This window comes from Poecilia latipinna, unplaced genomic scaffold (genome assembly GCF_001443285.1).
Source record: "Poecilia latipinna isolate Pla-1442-1.1 unplaced genomic scaffold, P_latipinna-1.0 Scaffold374, whole genome shotgun sequence".
Lineage (NCBI taxonomy): Eukaryota > Metazoa > Chordata > Actinopteri > Cyprinodontiformes > Poeciliidae > Poecilia > Poecilia latipinna.
The window spans coordinates 151,991-172,143 of record NW_015112990.1 but is presented as its reverse complement, the minus strand read 5'-3'; the positions used below and the strand labels follow the sequence as shown (position 1 = coordinate 172,143).

The window sequence follows — 20,153 nt, the reverse complement described above, 5'->3', positions numbered from 1 at the left end:
TGTTCTATTTTTTTTTTAGGTGTGTATATATATATATATATATATATATATATATATATATATATATATATATATATATATATATATAATTGAGTATTAGAGCCAGATAGAGAGAGATTTTTCTTTTTTGAAATTACGAGAATAAAATTGTAATATTATGACAATAGAGTTCTAATATTAGAAAAAAAGATACAATATTACCAGAGGGAAAAGTCAAACTGTGAAGTTTCGATATGGAAGCGCACAATCATTTCCAAGTCCTGTTACTTATAATTTCATGTTGATGTGTAAAAAGATTCAATATTTCCTTATTTCTAAAATAACCTTTTTATAAAAAAAAAAAACATAACTTTATAAAGTGTTCAACAATCCTCTTTTTAAAATTATATGTCTAATACGACCTTGTTCTGGTAATGTAACTTCACTACGTTAACATTACGTCCTTAGTGAGTCTGTGAATGTAGGTCACAGAGCCGGTACCAGTTAACACGTGTTCAGTCTTCTTCATAAGAAAGAAATCGAACCCGGCTGAGAATGAACTGCAAGTCTTTAACTCCATGATTGTTTTCTCACATAAAAACGCAGAACAAGAGCTTTTCACTAGAGCCTGTTTAACTCCTGGTGAAGTCCTGATGTTCATCCAGTCCTAAAACAGAAAATTGAACAAATGATAAAACCAACATAAAAATGTAACATTCACAGTATGAACGGTGAATGTTGAGATACTGCTTACATCCTGAATAGATGGTTCACTGAGGAATAAAGTATCCCTGCCAGGCTGCGATATATGACGTTTCTCAGCTCTGACAAATAAAACTTACATTTTTATTATCGACCAGACGGGGGCGCCACAGCTCTAACATTTACAGCTAAGCTTTCAGGACGATCTGCTGGGATAATGATGTTTCATAGGAATATCTAAATAATTCAAGTCTAAAGGTGGTAGACTTGAATTACAGGTGGTAATCTCACCTGTTTTTCTGCCTGAATTGTTTTGAATGTTTGATAAGTCAGACTTTGTTAAATTAGATTTTTCAGTTTTAAAGGGTCTTAAGATAGAAATGTCCTTTGCAGAAAGTTGCAGACTGATTTGAGGTTTTATTTCAAATCTGCCTGGGGTTTAGGCTGGATGTGAATCAAAGATGGGATTTTTTTTCCAAGGAAAAAACTGATTTATTAGAATTAAGCAATTAGCTTCAGGAGTGCAGGAGTTAAAACCCATTTAAATTAACCTAACATGTTAATGCAGCAGCTCTGGGTGGTTCTTCTTCATGGGTTTCATTGTCTTCCTCATGTCTGAGTGTTTGTGCAACGTGAGCACGTCTGCAGATCTCAGTAAGTCAGCAAATCTTCAGTTCAATAAAGAGGAAATCTCATCTGTTTGCTGCTCTTCCGGACCTGGGAGATCTCCACCGGTAAGAGGGTTTCTACTGATTCTGAACATTAAGATGATTAAAACAGGCAAACATTTTGAAGAAAGCATTGGAAATTAAGTTTCTATGGTTTTTATCCACCTGTAACAACACTGCTGCTGGACTTTAAAGCAGTAACTTCCTTTATTGGATATAAATATATACTGACATTGAAAAGAAAAAAAATGCTAAATTATTTTCTGATATTTTTCTTTGTTTTTCAGAAAACTGATTATTTTTACATAAATAGTATAAATTTGCATTCCTTCTTACTTGCATCTTATTTCAAAACCAAAATGTTAAAAGCAGATAATTTTATCCAAACTTAACAATTTAAGGTTGAGATTTTTATTCTGTAATTATTAGGTTGTTGTAGTTTGCATGAATTGTTTTTGCCAGATGCTACATGAACCCTAAATCAAAAGTAATATGATCACATGTTGGCTGCTGCTTTTTGGAGACATGTTTCTTTTAATGTCTCTTCATGTTAAACTTTATAAAATACAGTTTAACGTGAAACCGAGACTTTTCATCATCCTGCATGCGTTCCTGTTTCTCTCCCCAGCGTTTCGAGCCATGGGAGCGGATTTTGTCTGTGCAGTTCTGTTCACCATTGCTTTGGTGCTGTCAGCCGTCGAATGCAACTGTAACGGCCATCCAGGAGAACGTGGACCTCCTGGACGAGACGGGCTGGCTGGGATGAAAGGCCAGAAGGGAGAGCCAGGTAGTGTCTTCCTGCTGAAACCCAAGTCATATAGGATTGTTTTAAAAGGGACCTTTTATGCAAAATTCATAGTTTATATATTTTCTACTACTTCTAAAAACAAAACAATACCTAGCTGTTTTTTGGCAATAAGTTGTTTTTTAGTGTCTGGAAAATGAGCCTAGCCTGTTACCTAGCAACATGAGATGAGTTCCAGCATGTCTGGTCAGCTGGTTTTACCGCTGTAAGCGCTGTACAATGGCTGCTGGAAAAGACGTGTGTTTTGTCATTGATTTACCGTCCAGAAGCCCCTTTCTGCATTCTGGCTCCATTTCTGTTTTTCAAATGCGTACAGTTGTATGATTGCGCGTCTGTTAGCAGCCATTTTTACATGCGAGAGTAAACGATGAATTGAGGGGCGTGGCCAGCAGCAGGTTTAAAGTGACAGGACGCCCTAAATCATAGGCAGAGCTGAGCAGATTAAAATCTCATCATCTAAAAATTATTTTGTGTGAAAAACATAATGAAGAAACAACTAACCCGATCAAGGAAGCGTAATAAATCACCTTTAAGTTTTTCTTAAATATGTGATTTTATAACTTTAGCATTATCAGTTATTGACCGATACTAAATAATTCTCTGAGTTTATGACTACATTGCATCTTTATGTGTATTTAACACACTGCTGTCACTGGACTGATCCAAGCTGCACCTAGTGCTTTGCTTTAGATTGATCAATGACCTCGGATTAAATGATTTCTGCAGATGTGTCAGTTTTCACTGCTGCCTTCTGATTTAAGCTGCAACTTTTAGACAAATCCCTTTTTTTGCATTAAATATGTATTCACTGGTTTATGGCTTTGTCCTCAGCTGTCTGGGTGGACGGCCCAGTGGACCCAAGCATGCTGCTGAGGCTCAGAGGGGACAAAGGAAACTCGGGGCCACAAGGGCCGATTGGTCCAAAGGGTTACCGTGGTGACGTGGGAGCAGCAGGAATGGCGGGTCAGCCTGGTCCACCCGGTCCAGTGGGGATAAACCTGAACTCAGGTAAACGCTGCACATCGTTTTAACACTGAGGCTACATCTGACCTCAAACACTCTGACAAGCAGAAACTTCACATAGAGAAGCACCAAAATGACTCATGAGGAGGAAATGGAGACTGTTTTCAGTTATTTGGTCATAAATGTCCCAGGTTTCCCCCTGAAAACCTGCTTAGCCCAGTTCTAGTGGCGCTCAGGGACGTTTTCTGAGCGCTCTGGATGGCCCTTCGAATAATTTTGTGTGGCCCCCCAACTGCAATTCAAGAATGATTCAAATGCAAACTTTTTATATGTAATAGGGGTAAAATTATAACCAGTATTGCTTTCTTACAATAGAAACTGTTTTAATAACCAAGTGTTTGTAGTAGAGACTTTTACCGACTTTGCTGTACCTAAATCAGCTTTTTTTTTTTTTTTTTTTAAACTCAACTAAATACAGGGAGTGTTTTGAAAAAAAGAAACTATTTTTATAACAGAATAGATTTGTTCAAAAATAATTTGAAAAGAATTTTGTGAGACTGTCTTGGGAAAACAAAGTGTCTTCAGTCAGAGGTTTCTTTGACCGTAACACAGACTGCTACAGGAGGTCTCTCCACAGCCATCATTACCTACAATAACTCTGAAGAACTAAATTAATATGAATTATAGCAATATTTAATTTCCCTTTGGGATCAACAAAATATTTTTGAATTGAAAACTAGATTAAGTTTCTTTTAATATAAAAATAATTTCAAAGTGTTGGATCCACATTTTATACAATAAAAAAAACAGACAGAATTAATTGATTTTATTTTAATCTTTCTATTATTAGCAGTAGTTTCTTGGATAGAAGTATTCTGACTGGTTGATTTTGGTCCACATAACAAAAAGTTTGGACACCCCTGGTTCAATTAATGTGTTTGTGTTTTCAGGACAAAGTTCGTCCAATCAGAGAACTCACTCCGCTTTCTCTGTGAAGAGAAATACCACCAGATACCCACCTTTCAACCAGGTTTGCTAAAGGTCACACTTCTACATGCTAAGGACTTATTAATTATCTAGACATAACTGAAACTGAAATCTCATTTGTTTCCTGTCAGAAAATAACTTATCAGGAGGCCATCGTCAACATAAACAACAATTTCGTCATAAACACTGGCATCTTCACCTGCACGACACCTGGTTTTTATTACTTCACCTTCCACTCCGTTGCCAAGGCATGCCTCTAATTTGTTACACTGCAATTATGGCTAAAAATGCTGTAAATCTATGTAGCAGTTGTTGAACGTCTGCATGTGTTTTTAGGTCAGCATGTGCCTGGGTTTAGTCAAAGAAGGAGAACCAGAGAAAATCGTGTTTTGTGATGAAAACACTAGGAACTCTGAGCAGGTAAGTGTTAAAAATTATGCTCAATATACGGCTTAAAGCTGCAGTATGTAACTTTTATTTAAAGAAAATCTGTTTGCTACATGTTTGTGACAGGATAATATGAGAAAGATGTAAAAGATCGATCTACTCCTATTATTCCCATCTGAACAAATGTACCGCTCCCGACCAAAGACGACCAATCAGAGCCAGGAGGAGGGTCTTGGCGCTGTCAATAATCCTCATGAACGCACTGCTAAATGTGCTAAGGGAGTGAAACAACTTACAGAAAAGCCATTTATCAGCTGTCATTGGTGGCTGTGCTAACTAACCTTAGCATTCAGGAAAGGCTATGCTGACTGGGAGAAGCTGCAAAGACTTGAGGCAGCATGCACAAGAGCATGATTGACAGCACTAAGACCCGCCTCTTAGCTCTGATTGGTTATTTCTAGTATTCACCCTGTGAGATATTTATGCTTCATATATCAGGATTAACAGTTTTTCTGCCTCTGAAACGTGACATTTGTCCTTTGATAAAACCCTTCCAGACAGCAGAGAGGCAGAGCGTTTCTTTCAAAGCCTCGATGTGATGAGCTGTGTTTTCCCCAGGTGCTGTCTGGTGGCGTCGTGTTGGAGCTGACGGCGGGACAGAAAGTCTGGCTGGAGTCCTACAAAGACCAGCAGCAAAGCCTGCAGATAGCGAAAGACACCGACGCGAGAGACGTCAGAGAAAAACTGATCGTCTTCAACGGCTTCCTCATCTTCTCAAATTCATAATAAAAACAAGTCAAGTCCTCGCACTGCAACATTTAACCATCTCTGATTTCAGTGTTTGAGGTTCAGCAGCTGCATCACGTAAAATGTTTTCATATTTACTCATTTCAGAGCTGATTGATTTTTATTAAACCCTGACTCTGAACCTGAAGTTTATCATTTCATGCAGTGATGACCAAACGTTTGAGAATACAGTTGCAACTACTCCAAGGGCCACAAAATGTTCAGTATTTTTTATTATAATTTTTATTTGCTAAAGAAACAAACTAAACACACCATATTATAATGAAATAAGCAAAGCAGTCAGATCCCTGTAGTTCTTTGGAGACTTAAAACAAAAAGCGGCTCTTGCAGGTTTGCCAGATAAAAGAGGAAAATAAAATGATAATCATGAATTTTTCTTCTCTTTTCTGTCTTTTCTTTTCTCTTTTGTGGAACAGTTTGTGACTCACTCTTGCTTTAGTTTTCCAAGTTTATTAAATGGCCATCACAGGATGTTTTTAGTCCCTATTACTAAAAAAATGTAAAGATGAATACTTTGTGGTGCACATTAGATTTTCCACTTTAAGATTTTAAAATGGGGATCTGCATCAACTGCCTGAACCAGCGAAACGCTTTTATGCTATTTTTGAACTGTGACCACTGGCCCTCCAAAATTGTGCCGAGGTCCACAAATGGCCCCCGAGCCGCACTTTGGTCACCTCTGATTTAATGTAATAAATATAACTCTAATGGATCAAAATGTCTCTTTGTTACTTTAATTTCAGTAGCATCAGTTCACAAAGTAAATATAAATGTTTTATTGTTGTTCTGCTAAGACAACAACATGTATGTTTTGCTTTTTGTTCATAAAAATCACAGAAGTTATTTTAGTGATTTTTTTTTTAATTGCACTAAAATAAGTTATTTTACTTTTTAACCTCAACCTTGATGTGTGTATTTTATTTTCTACTCTAGTTATACTCTATTTTTTACAACAGACTATTACGGCCAGATGAAGAGAATAATTTTTTTTCTGATTTTTTCATAATGTCACAAGTATTAAGATGAAATAATACGAGAATGCAGTCATAGTAATAGGAGAACAAAGTCATAATAAATAATATTACCAAGTAGTAATTGTATGAGACTCCTTGATCGGAGCCACGGAAACAAACTTCTCTGCTCTGTAGAAGCTGAGTCACAGCCAGCAGAGGTGAAGTTAAGGTACTTATAATTATTCATGATGATGAAAGTCTCACATCAACAATAACGTAAAAGGAAAGTTAAATCCAACATGACCTCAAACTGCAGATGCTTTGAAATTAATCCCATATCCGATTTAGCTTCACATATAGAAGTGGCACAAATCTGATTTTTTTGGGGGGTAAAAACATCTGAATTGGGTCGTGGAAAAGTAAATATGGGTGTCATTCACCTGCTGTGTGAATGTGTCTTTAGCAACATGAGAGAGATATTTATCTTCTCCTCAGGTCGTAAGACATGACAATCCTTCCTGGCTGACGCTGTTTGTTTGATCACCAGATCATTTTCGTTTAATTGTGCGAAGGAAACGAAACAATCTGGGTTTCTGCACATCCTCTTTCTGGATTATTGTGCCACACCCTGACCTGACCTTTGCCTGCTGTCAAAGTGGAGCTCCAGTGTTTCTCAATCCTTTACAAGTTTAAACAAAACTGAACCAGAGTCGGCCCAAAGCTGCAGAGCTGCACAGAAAAAAAACACTTTGGTCATTTGACCTGCAAAACCTCCGTGGTTTTAGCCTAGTCTCTCTTTTATGACAGATAAGATGAAATAAAACAAAGAATTTAACATCTTTTTCAAACTGAGAGCAACATCAATATTAGTATTATTGTTGGACTTTACACTGACACCCAAACCAGCTGGAAATATCTTTTTTAAAAAATTTTATGTGTCCTGTTTGGTAGTGTACACTGTGAAAAACATTTCTAATTTACGGTAAAATACCGGCAGTTGTGGTTGCCAGAATTTTACTGTATAAATACAGATTTTACAGTATTTATACAGTATTTATATGGTACAATCTGTTTTTACAGTGTAAATACAGTAAACACCATATTTAAAAGCAATTTTACCGTATTTAGGTGGTAAAATATGATTTTTACTGTATTTTTCAGTAAAATCGTGTAAATACGTTAAAACACAGGAAAATTCTGGCACCCATGGGTGCCCATATTTTACTGTAAATTGGAGACCTTCTGTCCGCTTCCTATTGTAACAAAGAAATCCTGGCTCTTTGTGTCAGACTGGAACCAGTTGAGTACTGGACCAACTCTCCAGCCGTTCCAGTAATATATGAAGGTCAAATGAGGTCCAACAGAACCAGCACTGTGGTTCTTCCACAGTCCGTGTTTATTTGGATGTCATTGAACACTTTGACTAGGCCAGTCTCAGTACTGTGGTAACCATGGAAACCTGATATATCAAATATATCAAAGTGGTTGTTCGTTGAAACACAGATTTTTCAGTCACTTTTCTGATGAATGGAAGTTAAAAAAGTGAATATGGCAAGACCTGTTGAGCGATAATAAACACAAACTTAAAGGAAACCCAAAGTAAAACACCAAATCTTGGTGACTCCTCCACTTATGTTCCCTCCTGTGGTTCCGATCTGCATGAGAACCAAACTGTTTTTGAATGTAGCATTTCATTCTGGACGTTCAGCTTCATTTGTAGAGTATTTTTTGAAGTTCTAGTCCGTTTCCCGTGTCTCAAGTTACTGGTTTGCCGTTGGGAGTCTGTTCTGCCTCTGGATCTCTGCGGCCGCTTGTACCCTCCCAGAAATGCAGAACTGTCGGATCAGAAATGTTTCCTCACACGACTTTATGCTGACTTCCTCGTCCGGCCGCTGCAGGACTCGGAGCTTCTCTTCAGTCTGCTTTTTACTCCCTCAGGTATGTTTTGGATCCTTAAATTTATTTTAATGCTGATTTTTGGTTTTATGGTTTTATGGTATTAAGTTTCTAAGTTTTTGTCAGACATTTTAATGTGTCTCCTTCTTAATTCCCTTCTCTCTGTTTCTCCTGAATATTTCCTGTTATTTCCTCCTTTGACCTGATTTTTTCATATTTAATTAGATTTCATCTTCCCATCCATTCATTTCATTGTCACATATTTGACTCTCTGATTTTCTCCTCATTTCCTCCTCTCCTCGTTAGCCTCATGCTCCTCCGTCAGTTTCTCCTAACGGGAGCTCTGCTCTCATTGGCTGGACCTCTGCTGGTCGCCATGGAGACGTGTCCAGCAATGCCAGGGATCCCAGGTCTGGATCCGCATGTGGTTGCACAGCAGGATGGATTGTTTGTAGGGGTTTCTGTGATGTTTTGTGTCGTTCCTCAGGTATTCCTGGACTTCCCGGTAGAGACGGCCGTGATGGGCAGAAAGGAGAAAAAGGAGATCCAGGCAGGTTTTCCAAAAATGTTTGTCATGTTTGGTTTTTCGTTGTCAGATCCCGTTTAATGTGGTACGTTTTTGATGATTTTCACACCAATATGTTAATTTATGTTTTATGAGAATTAACAAAACATTAGTAGTAGCTAATACCTCTCAAACTTTCTTCACATTACATCCATACATTTTAATCTACTTCAATGGATTTTTATGCGATAAACCAAAATACCACAATGTGATGAATAATTGGGAATTGGAAGGACAATAAAACATGATTTTCAGATCATTTCACAATAAAATCTTAGAGGTGCATCATTGTACTCAGAACCTGGAGTGAGTAGACTGTTGAAGCGCTAGTCATTTTTGGGTCAACCTGGACCAAGAACCACTGAAGGAAACGACATGAAAATCTCTGAAGACACTGAATGAAACTTCCTGCTTTAGGAAAAGTAAACAGAAATGGAGTGGTGTCAGATTGTAGCGGTTGTAGGATTTCTCTTTTGTTTTTGGCTAAAGTCTACGAGCTATTTCTCCCGCTAATGCTAAACTAGCGGGTTTGTTTTGGTTATATTTACCCAGAATGCCCTGTGCTGTAGTCCACTTCCTGCTTTTGGAGCGTTCTCTAGTCCGCTTAGCGTTCACATATGCACTCAAACTGAACCAGAGTTCACTTCAATTGAACCGAGACGGAGGTTTGTAGGCGGATCAGATATTAATTACACATTCACACCTCATCAAACGAACTGGAGTTCAATTAAAATTAAAGTTGGCTAAACAGTTAAAGTTAAAGCAAAGTGCAAAGATATTTTAAATTAATATAAACCAACTTTCTGTTCATTTCTGTACACAAAATTTGATTTGCAAAAACTAATTTTAAGAAAGAAATAAAATATTTTTACATAAGTAAACCAAAATTGTATAAAACCAGTTAATTTCTGTTTCTAGTTTAATATATTTTTAAAATTTTATTTCTCAGTATGAGATTGTAGTGCAGCAGCACCGATCTGGTCCAGATTCTCTGAAGAAACAATAAAATGAAAATGTCCACTCACTGTTGTTCACCAGGAGCAGAAAGGACCGGCAGCCTGGGGCCTCAGAAGGGCTGGAAGGGGGAACCGGGCCCGGTGGGAGCGCCCGGCAAACGAGGCCCGTCAGGGGAACCAGGAGGACCAGGCAGCGCAGGGATTCCCGGGCCTCCAGGAGAGCCAGGAGAAGCTGGGTACAACACAGACAAGCAAAATAACAACAAATCTAATTTTTATAGAGCTTTTTCAGACACTAAAAGGCATTTTTACAAGAGAAAAATAAACAATAAACATGACAAACATTTAAGTAATGTAAAGTAGTTAAAATATTTAGTTTAAATGAAGATGTTTCTATGCGGAATTAGCACCTTAAACTAGCTTAAAAATAAAACATTCAAAAAAAGATTAAAGTGTAAAATTCAACAATTTTCCATAACTTCCAACAATTTTAAACAAAAAGTTCAGACAGAAAATGAGAAGGAAGAAATCTGTCAAAGCCAACAATACTTAAATACTTTTAATCTGGATTTTATTTTATTTGAGTATACTGATGAGGTAAACCACTTTGAAAATTATTTATGATTTTTTTTCCTGTTAACTTTTGTATTTCAGTTTATGTTTAAAGCAAATTCACAGCAAAGCTTATTTTAATGCAGTTTAAAAGACCAGAAGGTCTAATTCAACACAGTTCAGCTGATTAAATCAGATTCAAACTTCATTGTTATGATTATTATTATTACTTTCATCATTATTGCAGTCTTGTTTATATTCTGTTCTATAGCAGGCAACTCATTTTCATTTAAAGCTACAAATTAAAGTCACATTCATTATCAAAGGAAACCTGTAAATAACATCACATTTTCACTTCCTGGTCAAGCACAGGGTGACTGTAGGGTGGAACAACCTGGTTTTAGCCGGAACAATCCTCCACCAGAAAACCAGTAGAGTTGAGCAAACATGTAACCTAAACTAAGTCGAATTAGGAAATAAACAGCATTGCAGTAGGTCTGCCACTGACTGAATAAAATCTTGTAAAAAAAAAAAAAGGTTGATTTCTCAGGTTCAGAACCAGAACCTTCAGAACCAGAACCTTCCTGTTTTCTGCAGGTCGGCTGCGGCTCAGCAGAAGGCGGCCTTCAGTGTGGCCAGAGGAACGTCCGTGTTTCCTGCTAAAAGCAGCACAATTCGGTTCACTAAAGTCATAACAAACATCGAGAACGACTTCAACACAGAGACGGGACACTTCAGGTGAGCATCTTAAACTCCGGTTTCAAGTCGATTTTTCCAAACAAGGTTTAAGGATCTCCTCCTCCTGATGTCTTTGTGTGTGTTGGGCTCTAGGTGTCGGGTCCCGGGGACGTACTTCTTTGTGTATCATGCTTCTCTGGAGGATAAACTCTGCGTGCAGCTGAAGCTCGACAACAATCTGCTGACGTCGTTTTGCGATAGTCGCCGTAAAAAACAGGTCAGAGCGGGAGGCGACATTTTTATTCAAAGTCCAGTCCTGAGAGGAACCATCCTGCAGCCTTTGGATGCATCCCTGCTGAAATCCCATCAGCACCTGCTTTCCCAGTAGCCATATTATTGCATAGATTGAAATTACAAAAAAAAATTTGCTTAATGGGAACACAGCAATTTTGAAAAAAACTCAATAAAAAGTATTGAGTAAAGGATGAGGTGGTTTTATAAGCACGTTTTACATGAGTCACATGATCAAGAAGTGGTTACTTTCACCAACTTTATTAGAAACACTGAAGAAGACGACAGGAAGTAGTAGGAGGATGATGGTTTGTTTTTGTTTTGCATCTGCCTCCACCATCACACAGTTCAAAAAACGTTTTGTGTCATTCCAACGTGTTCAATCCGTACATGTTTGTCCTTCTGTGAAATCACCGACTACAATTTCCCCAAAACGCCGCTTAGGGAGCCGCGGGATTTTCAGTCCAAAGCCTGAGCAAGACGGCGACGTACTCTGATGTCTGAATTATCGCGTGAACAAATTCACATGATTTCAATTTCACTTCTTATTTGATGGAAACACTGCAATTTCGAAAGTGTGATTTTTCAACATCAGCAGAATATAAACAAAGATTTGTTCAGATTTCATCCAGCTGTGCAGAGGCTTGTTAACAAGCCATTCATTTTATTCAGGTGTGAAAAAGCAGGAATGCGTCTAAAGGCTGCAGGATGGTAACTCTCCAGGATTGGACCTGAAAACATGTTTGGGAATTAATCTGGCTTTCCTGCAAAGCAAGAAACTACTAGCGTATTGATTTCTCTTCATGCACATAAAGCAAAATAAACACGATCAAACTAAAACGGTGAGATCATGTGGGTGAGCATGCAGTAAGTAAGCCTGAGGCCTTCCCTGGTTCCAGGTGACGTCGGGCGGGCTGGCCGTCTACGTGTCTCAGGGTCAGGAGGTCTGGCTGGAGACCAGGGAGAACAGAGGGATGACAGGAAGAGGCAACGGATTCAGCATCTTCTCTGGGTTTCTGCTGCACCCTTACTGACCTCCAGCAACAATTATGATCACAGAAATTCATGTTACTTTTCCTCTTTGTGTGTCTCCTGATCGGATTTTACTAAAAAAACAAACAGATGTTGAGAATGTTTTTCAGTTTAACTGATTCCTCGGTTGGATTTATTATTTTTGTGTCACCAGTAAAAAGATTTTCTGCTAAAACCAAATGTCCCGTTTCTTTCATTCCTTTATTTTTGTATTTTAACACATCACTCTAATAAATTATGAACATAAAGTGGCAACAAAAACTCTAAGATTTCTCATTGAATTAATTTCTCTGCACTGGGAGCTGATTCCAGTTGGGACTGAATATTTTGATATACCAGAATAAGAGATACGTTTTATTTATCCCACCCACCGTCTTCAAATCTAATAAAGTTGGTGAAAGTGAAAATTTTAGTTTGCTGCTATCATTTTAAAGATATTAATAAAGTTTCTGTAGGTCATCAGAGGTCATCGTCAGTATTTTCAAAGCAAAAGCAGCACAAACATACCGCAAGCGTTTGACACCAATTTTGTTAGATTTGAGTAATGTGGTTGGCTGGTTGACCTTTTGACCTTTAAACTTTTACTCATATTTTCAAAGCAAAAGCAGCACAAACAAAAGAAAATGCTGCACAAACCAACACAAAGGTAATCGAGTTGATTGACAACAATTTTGTCTGATTTGAAGAAGGTGGAGGGTTAGCGCACTTACAAAATATTTAATGTAGCTTCAACATAAACATTTAGCTTTCTAACCAAAAACTTTAGCGCTAAATGGTAAATTGCAGTACTTATGGCGCTTTATCAAGTCCAGAGGATCCCAAAGCGCTTCAACCTACGTTCAGTCATTCATGCACAAACTAAATGTTTAGTTGGAACTGTGACATTTAGAAATGTTTGATTGAAGAGGTGAAAATACGACCAATTTCTCTCCTGTTACAGGATAACAATCTACAGTTTTCCTGCTAAGTTTTGACTGCAATTTTACAAACACCCCCATAATACAAGGGTTGAGGGTTTTTTGAACTTATTTTACTTTCATGTAATTTTTTTTACCTGGACTTTTTTGTTTCAGAAAATACAGGGAAACATAACTGCATTATAATCTATCTAAAATCGAAATAACAATAAAAATCATGCAATGTGATGCCAGAAGGAGTTTTATAATGCTAAGACAGAAGTCTTGTTTTCTGCTAAGCAGGATTTTCTGTATATATAAACATGATCAGAGGATTTTAGGATACAGAAGATATCCGATTAAATGTTGAAAGTGTTGATGCTTCACCTCCCAACATTCTGATTCTGTAATTTTGCAATCTTTTGTTTGCGGACACAGAAGTGAAATATTTAAACAGGAACTTGGTAAAACTCTCCGTGATAATAAAGTGATGATGAAGCAATAACGGGCAGATATACAACAAAACATTTAACATTTTGTTCTGGTTTGTTTAACTTCCCGTCTAGATTCACTGAAACACGGACATTGATCCCACCCTCTGCATGGACCTCAGTATCTGTTCCACAAATTATTTAATATCGTCAGCAGTATCAAGCTACACTTTTTATATCAACACATCCTAAATAAGCTGCTCAGTCAGCTTCTCTTGTGCTCAGATCCTCTTTTCCATTTTTCATTCTGGGTTGGTCTTCACAACCAAACCACAAAGGATAAAACAATCCAACTTAATATATATTTGCATTTTTAACCAGAGCTGAATTTTTGATCTCATGGATCAAACTAAGTTTTACTGGCGCTGGCAGTGAAACACATGTAAAAGAAGCCTGAGGAAAAGTTAGCATTTTGACGCTTTGGGTTTCAGCGTATCGTGCAAAAGTCTCCGTGCAAACCCTTGTTTCCAAGCAGCTAGTTTTCCCCGAACCACCTTAAATGTGTCTTTATCAATAGACTTTCTGCTGCTCTGAAGGTGTTGTTAAGTTTCCGTTTAGTTTTTGGCTCCTTTATCACTTTAAAGAATGAGGACTGAATCAAGATGTTGGAAAGTTTTACTGCTCAGAGATAAACTATGAAAGTTGGCATGCAGGATAACCGTTTTGTTTTGGCTGTTTTTGAGTCATCCTTTTAGTTTTATTTCTCTATTGTTTTATTTTTGTTTGAGAAGAGTGACATGTTACGAGGGAGAGACTGTTAAATAAAAGTGGGCCCAGTTTGAACCCTTGAGGAACCTCACAGTTAATAATTGTTCTCTACAGATTTATAATTACCAACTGGCTCAAAATAATCCCTCCCTGGTTTGGTATAACCCTGAAAATATTCATTCATTTTCTACATTCACCAGTACTGCCAATTAATTTTTGATTAAGTTTAAGTCGCATGTTTCTGATGTAATCATTAAGCATTTGTAATTAATTTATTCAAACTGCCAAATGGCATTAGAGTGGAAAAGTTCTGAAGTTAAACGATGCTGATCCATTTCCCCTAAGTATTTACACCCCTCATTTTCTACAATACTCACTAATTAATCGGCTTATGGAGGCAATTGTTCTGGTTTTTATAGTGAGTTTGTTGAATTTTAATCAGAAAAATCTTCCTCTCATGTCAGATTGTTGTGCTACTTTTTGTCGGTCTGTGATATTAAATCCAAATAAAGATAAATTGAAGATTTTTTTTGTCCTAATGTGATCAAAAGTGGAAAAACTCCTGTGGTGTGAATACTTAACATGGCGCTGTGGAAAAGCTGTCAGGATTAAAAAAAAAAAAAAACAAAAAACATCAAGGCAGGTTGTAAGGACTGTGGCCTTTAAACTTTGGATTTATTTCAGTTAAATCCCCTCAGTATTCTCAGTGTTCTCCAGGTGATAAATTAATATTTAATACGTCTAAAATCATTATTTTCCCAGCTTCCTGCAGTGAAAAGTCTGTGTTGTATCCTAAAAATGCTTTAGTGACACCAACAGAGGGTTTTCTTGCTCTCTTGAGTTTCACTTCATGTTTTCTTCCTGATTCTGCGTAGCAGGACAACTTTCCAACGTCTTACTACTGCACCACAGGACGACGGACATCATTACTGCAAATGGTGAGATTATCTTATATTTTATAAAATGTTGTACAGCAGGAAGTAAAGTTCAAATTGTGAAAGTAAAACGTTGCTAGATGGAGATGTGTGCAGCTTCCCTGATGGACTTAAAACACGTTCAGAAGGACAGACCTTGTCTTCAGTTCACAGAAAATGGACTAAATAGCAGTAAAGAGATGCTAAATTAATGCTGAGATAAAATTAAACATAATTTGCTCAACACTCCACATAAAATCCCAATGATGCGTTAAAATGAGTGGATGTTGTGGTTCAGTTTGTCGTAATACTCTGGATTACAGCACAGATTAAGATAATTTTAGGTCATGTTACTTTATCAGTGCCTAGAGTGAAATTACTATATTTAAGCAAATTTAAGCAAGATATTAGACATTTTTATGTAGACTTTTTTATTCATAGCCTCAGACAAAATTGTGGAGTGTGAAAATTTTATTATTCTTCCTTTGAATTTCCAGCAAGGCTAAACGTTTCGCTGACAAATTTTCTGAATTGGCCAGAAATGTGGTTTTCCACCGTGTTAAAGAAAAATGCATAGAAAATATTAAGGAAAAAAGGCAGACACTGTTCTATGATCTCGGCTGTCAGCAATATTTGAAATGAGTTTTAGCGATGGTGAATGGCACGATGCCTTACAATACCTGCTGATAGAACATTGAATAATTCATTTGCCCATTCATAGATGGATCTGCTAGTTGTTGGTTGCATTGGATTTTATTTTGTCACATTTATACACTAGTTTTAGTTGGTCTATCACACAATCTCCCAATAAAATACATTAAAATGTGGGGTTTAATGTGAAAAAAATTTGGGAAAATTCAAGCAGGAAATCTAAAGAAAACTCTTTAAATTCGTACCGTTTTGAGTTATTCTGGCAAAAACTATCCATTTGCTCCATACAGAGGGTTTGGGTTCCAGGCGGCTATTGAGAAGCGATTGCTACCCGTTTTAAATTTTACTCAATTGCTAACATTTGTAGTGGCCAGTTTGCTATGAAGCTTACCGGAAGTCGTCTGCTGAGCCGATCCAAACGTTAATATTTGGAAGCGTGGCCAACAGACGTAGCGGTTTTGTTCACGGCCTCCGCTGCCGTAACTAAAAACTACAGACAAACTATAATATTAACAGCGCAGAAAATCAACATTTTTCGCAACTTCTTTTCCGTTCGCGGATTGACCCGGTTGAAAATCCACCGGAGGGAACCGAAGCTGACGGACGGTGCTGATTTTGAGTACAAGTCACGTATTTTGGGTCTGTATTCTGTTTCTGTCCAGGCCCTCCAGTGGCTGAGCTGCAGTACTGCATGGCTGCTTCTCTTGGTCTGCATCGTCCCGGTGGACATGCAGTCCTGCACCGGAGGAATCCCCGGGATCCCTGGGATCCCCGGCACCCATGGACCCAACGGACAGGACGGCGTGAAGGGGGAGAAAGGAGATCTAGGTGAGCTCAGCCCGGACAGGAATTGGATTCAAGATAAACTTTTTGTCTTTTGTATTGACACAAAGGGAGTTTGCAGTGCTGCATGTTTGAAATACCAAACATTTTCTGCGTTTTTGTTTTTGATTAGAGACACCAATGAGACCTGAGTGAAGTTCTCACTACAACAGTTTTGTTAGATTTTGTCCATCAAAGTCCATCAAAGGGCGGATGGATCTTTGAGCTTTAATTCATATCTTCAAAGCAAAATCTGCACAAACAAAAACTTTTGCTGCTCAAGCATAGTTGAATTGATTGTCACGAGTTTTTGTGACCTCTGGAAACATTTATTGCTTTCTTTAAAATGATAGTGGGACAAACAAAAATTGTTGCTTCTTAATCGTAGTCAAGTTGATTGACATCAGTTCTGGTAGATTTGAAGAAGGTTGGGGGGAAGCTTCACTCAGGTGCCGATGAGGCATGTAATCAGTGTTTACCTCCCTGAACAGGTGAAGGAGGTCAGCCAATCAGGGGTCAGAAAGGGGTGGCAGGTATGCGGGGCCCGCCGGGCCGGCCTGGTATGAAGGGGGACATGGGCCTGCCGGGCCCTGCCGGATACCCGGGCCAGAAAGGGGAGAAGGGAAGACCCTTCAACCTGTCCAAAAAGCAGAAATCCTTCTTCTCCAACAAGAGAGCCATTTCAAATGTAGTAGAGACGAACATGCCGATTAACTTCAACAGGTGAGAGGAACCGGCCAATGCTTTTACAGAAACCAGGGAGGAATTACCTCAGGATTACATCCATCCAGCAATACTACTGTCCATCCACCCAACCGTACATCAACACATCCACCAACATATTAAACACATCCATCAACATATCCATCACATCCATCAACACATCCATCAACATATCCATCACATCCATCAACATATCCAACCGTCCATCCGGTCTTCCAGTCCTCCATCCTGCGACTTCTTGATCCATTCTTTCCTAAGCCTGAATCATTTAGCTGCAGTAACCTGGTAAAAAAGCTGCCAAGCATCTAAAAGTTGCAGGATGGCAGTTCTTCTTAAGCGCTCCGACACTGCCTTGAGTCACTATTACAGATGAACTTAAACATGTTTTCTAAAGCAAAAACCTGTTAATACACCAAGAAATTGCAGAAGCAACATTTCACAAAATGAATATGTGCTTTAAATTCCTGCAGAGTGATTTTGCCTGCGTTGGAGCCACAATTTCAAGGAGAGACGCTGGTAAACGGGACGTTCCAGTGTGCAATCAAAGGAGTGTATTTCTTCAGTTTCCACGTTTCAGCAAAGTCCCGAGTGAGTCTCAGGGTTCTGTCTGCTCAGACCGTCTGCTCTACCTGCAGATTTCAGGCTGTTTCACCATGATTTCACCACGCAGGTGTGTCTGAAGCTGATGAAGGGCAGCAAGGAGCACTTCATGCTGTGCGACAGCTCTGACAGCTTCTTGGTCACGTCCGGCTCGGCGGTTCTGGACCTGGAAGTCGGAGATAAAATTTATGTGGAGTCATCCAAATACAACAACATAGTGGTGTCGCAGACCAGCACCAGCCACAGCTTCACCGGCTTCCTCATCTTCCCCACCTCTTAAACCTCAGACCGTCCGTCTGTCTGTCAGTCCGCCGGACATTTCAACCAGTCAGAGGAAATACTCCTGCTTGGTAATAAAGGCTGCTTCTGCGTCTTTTCTCCAAAAATTATATTTCACGTTTCTCATGAACACAGCAAAATCAGAAAATCTTCCCAACTATTATGGCCTAGTTTCCAGTGCAAATATCCTTGTACACTTAAAATAAGACAAAACTAACTTATTAGCAACTTCTCAGCAAGAGATATGAGCTTGTTTCAAATCAATAACTCCTTAATGTGCTTTTAATGAAGTTCTAGTTCCACTGGCAGATTATTTCTCTTATAACATGGGAAACGTGTTTTATAGTGAAAGAATTTGCTATAAGACAAAAGTCTTGTAACAATATAATTAATTTTATTAATATATTAATAACATTAAGAATTTATTAACTGAAAATAAGCTACTATATCTTGCTGAAAAGTTATTTGTAAATTAGCTTTCTTATTTTGTGCACCAAGATATTTTCTCTAGAAATAAGACTAAAAATACTTGGTAAGATTTTGTGTTTTCCAGTGAATTATTGGACGTCTTGCCTGTGATCATACTGAAACTGCAGTCTTACTTTTTTTGTCAGTGTAAAATTGTTGGTCCAGTTTAAATAAAGTAAAAATCAACCAGTTTGTTTCATGTTTTATTTTACCAACAACTCATCAATACGTCTCCTAACGCAGGAGTGTCCAAAGTATTTTATGTTGATCTATGACATAAAAGTAATTTGTTGTAAAATGAGTAAATGTAGAAAAGTTGTGGAACAGATGTGAATATTTTTGGAGGCCTTAAATATCTCAGGAAGCCAAACTTGTCAGTTAACAGATTCCTCTGAGAGCAGGAAAGAATGCTGTCTGTCTGTTTTAGCACCTAATCTGGATGCATGCATGTTGATAACTTTGTCTCTTCATCCAGACAGAGGACACATTAAAGTTGTAAAACACACGCACATATCATTTTTAACAGAACACAAAAACCAAGGCAAATAATAACTGAGTAGAGGTCACAGTTGAGTAAATGTCAAACAAAAATCCAGTAAAGCTCCCAAACTAAAGACAAGGTATGAATAAAGGATATATTCTCTTTTTCCAGATACTGCTTTCCAACTGCTTTGCAAAGTTTTTGATAAAACCCCCCAACAAAATATAAGTTTATCAAGATAAAAGCACTCTAAGAAAACAGAAAAGACTTTCTGTTTAAATAAGAACAAATATCTATTAAATATCTGTAAGCTTCAGGAAATATCAGCATATCATCTGCATAGCGGTGGATTCTGTAGGCGGTTGCAAGCTATAAAACTAAACCCCAGAATGGACATAAAAGACAAGTTTTGTCATTCACCTTCTTGCAGAGATGTGTAAACCTCAAGAAAACTAGTTTATGTTAAATAAATACACAATCTGTTGAATAATCAATTACCAATAACTCATTGAAGGTGACCATCCTGAACCATCATGTTTCTATTGCTGCTTGATTTGTATAAAAACATTGAATCATTTGAGGAGCTCACACTGTAATTTCACCTGCTTTGAAATCAAGGAAATAGTTTTAACAGGTTACAGGTAATGGTGCAACACGGGATCCAGGTTTAAAGTTCAACAAACAGGTCAGTATTGTTTTACAGGAAAGCCTCTATAAATAGAAAACCATGCTCTTGTCACAACTCGATTCTGTTGTTGCTCCAAAAGTGTGGAACAAGTTGGCATAAAAAATTAAATAATTGGACTTCCAGTGGCGCCATGCTTTGAGACGGTCGCATTTGGTGGTGGCTCCCGTGAACTCGGTGACTATTTGGCAAATTTTATGGTTTACTGGACACA

The 20,153-nt window shown here is 38.0% G+C and overlaps 3 protein-coding genes across 5 annotated transcripts; all 3 read left to right on the top strand.

Moving 5' to 3' along the window:
• Nucleotides 1-1,295: 1,295 nt before the first annotated feature.
• LOC106950010 (collagen alpha-1(X) chain-like) lies at nt 1,296-6,006 on the top strand. Of its 2 annotated transcripts, none has more exons than XM_015036617.1 (7): nt 1,296-1,415; nt 1,978-2,136; nt 2,986-3,162; nt 4,068-4,147; nt 4,236-4,352; nt 4,441-4,524; nt 5,110-6,006. In XM_015036617.1, the coding sequence occupies exons 2-7, from the start codon at nt 1,989-1,991 to the stop codon at nt 5,275-5,277; spliced, it is 774 nt and encodes a 257-aa protein (XP_014892103.1). In that variant the 5' UTR covers nt 1,296-1,415; nt 1,978-1,988; the 3' UTR covers nt 5,278-6,006. The 2 variants fall into 2 exon arrangements, with proteins under 2 accessions (XP_014892103.1, XP_014892104.1); XM_015036618.1 differs by lacking the exon at nt 1,296-1,415 and adding an exon at nt 1,522-1,546.
• Nucleotides 6,007-8,051: 2,045 nt separating this feature from the next.
• Nucleotides 8,052-12,401, top strand: LOC106950009 (complement C1q subcomponent subunit C-like). 2 transcript variants are annotated; one of them, XM_015036616.1, is made up of 7 exons: nt 8,052-8,189; nt 8,369-8,557; nt 8,635-8,698; nt 9,749-9,904; nt 10,818-10,958; nt 11,052-11,175; nt 12,089-12,401. In XM_015036616.1, exons 2-7 carry the CDS (start codon nt 8,458-8,460, stop codon nt 12,221-12,223), a joined length of 720 nt encoding a protein of 239 aa, XP_014892102.1. In that variant the 5' UTR covers nt 8,052-8,189; nt 8,369-8,457; the 3' UTR covers nt 12,224-12,401. The 2 variants fall into 2 exon arrangements, with proteins under 2 accessions (XP_014892102.1, XP_014892101.1); XM_015036615.1 differs by having other exon boundaries at nt 8,055-8,189; nt 8,454-8,557; nt 8,635-8,697; nt 9,751-9,904.
• Nucleotides 12,402-15,147: 2,746 nt separating this feature from the next.
• Nucleotides 15,148-18,629, top strand: LOC106950007 (complement C1q subcomponent subunit B-like). Its single transcript, XM_015036614.1, has 5 exons — nt 15,148-15,254; nt 16,544-16,709; nt 17,195-17,426; nt 17,897-18,014; nt 18,097-18,629. Exons 1-5 carry the CDS (start codon nt 15,252-15,254, stop codon nt 18,304-18,306), a joined length of 729 nt encoding a protein of 242 aa, XP_014892100.1. The 5' UTR covers nt 15,148-15,251; the 3' UTR covers nt 18,307-18,629.
• The last annotated feature ends 1,524 nt before the right edge of the window (nt 18,630-20,153 follow it).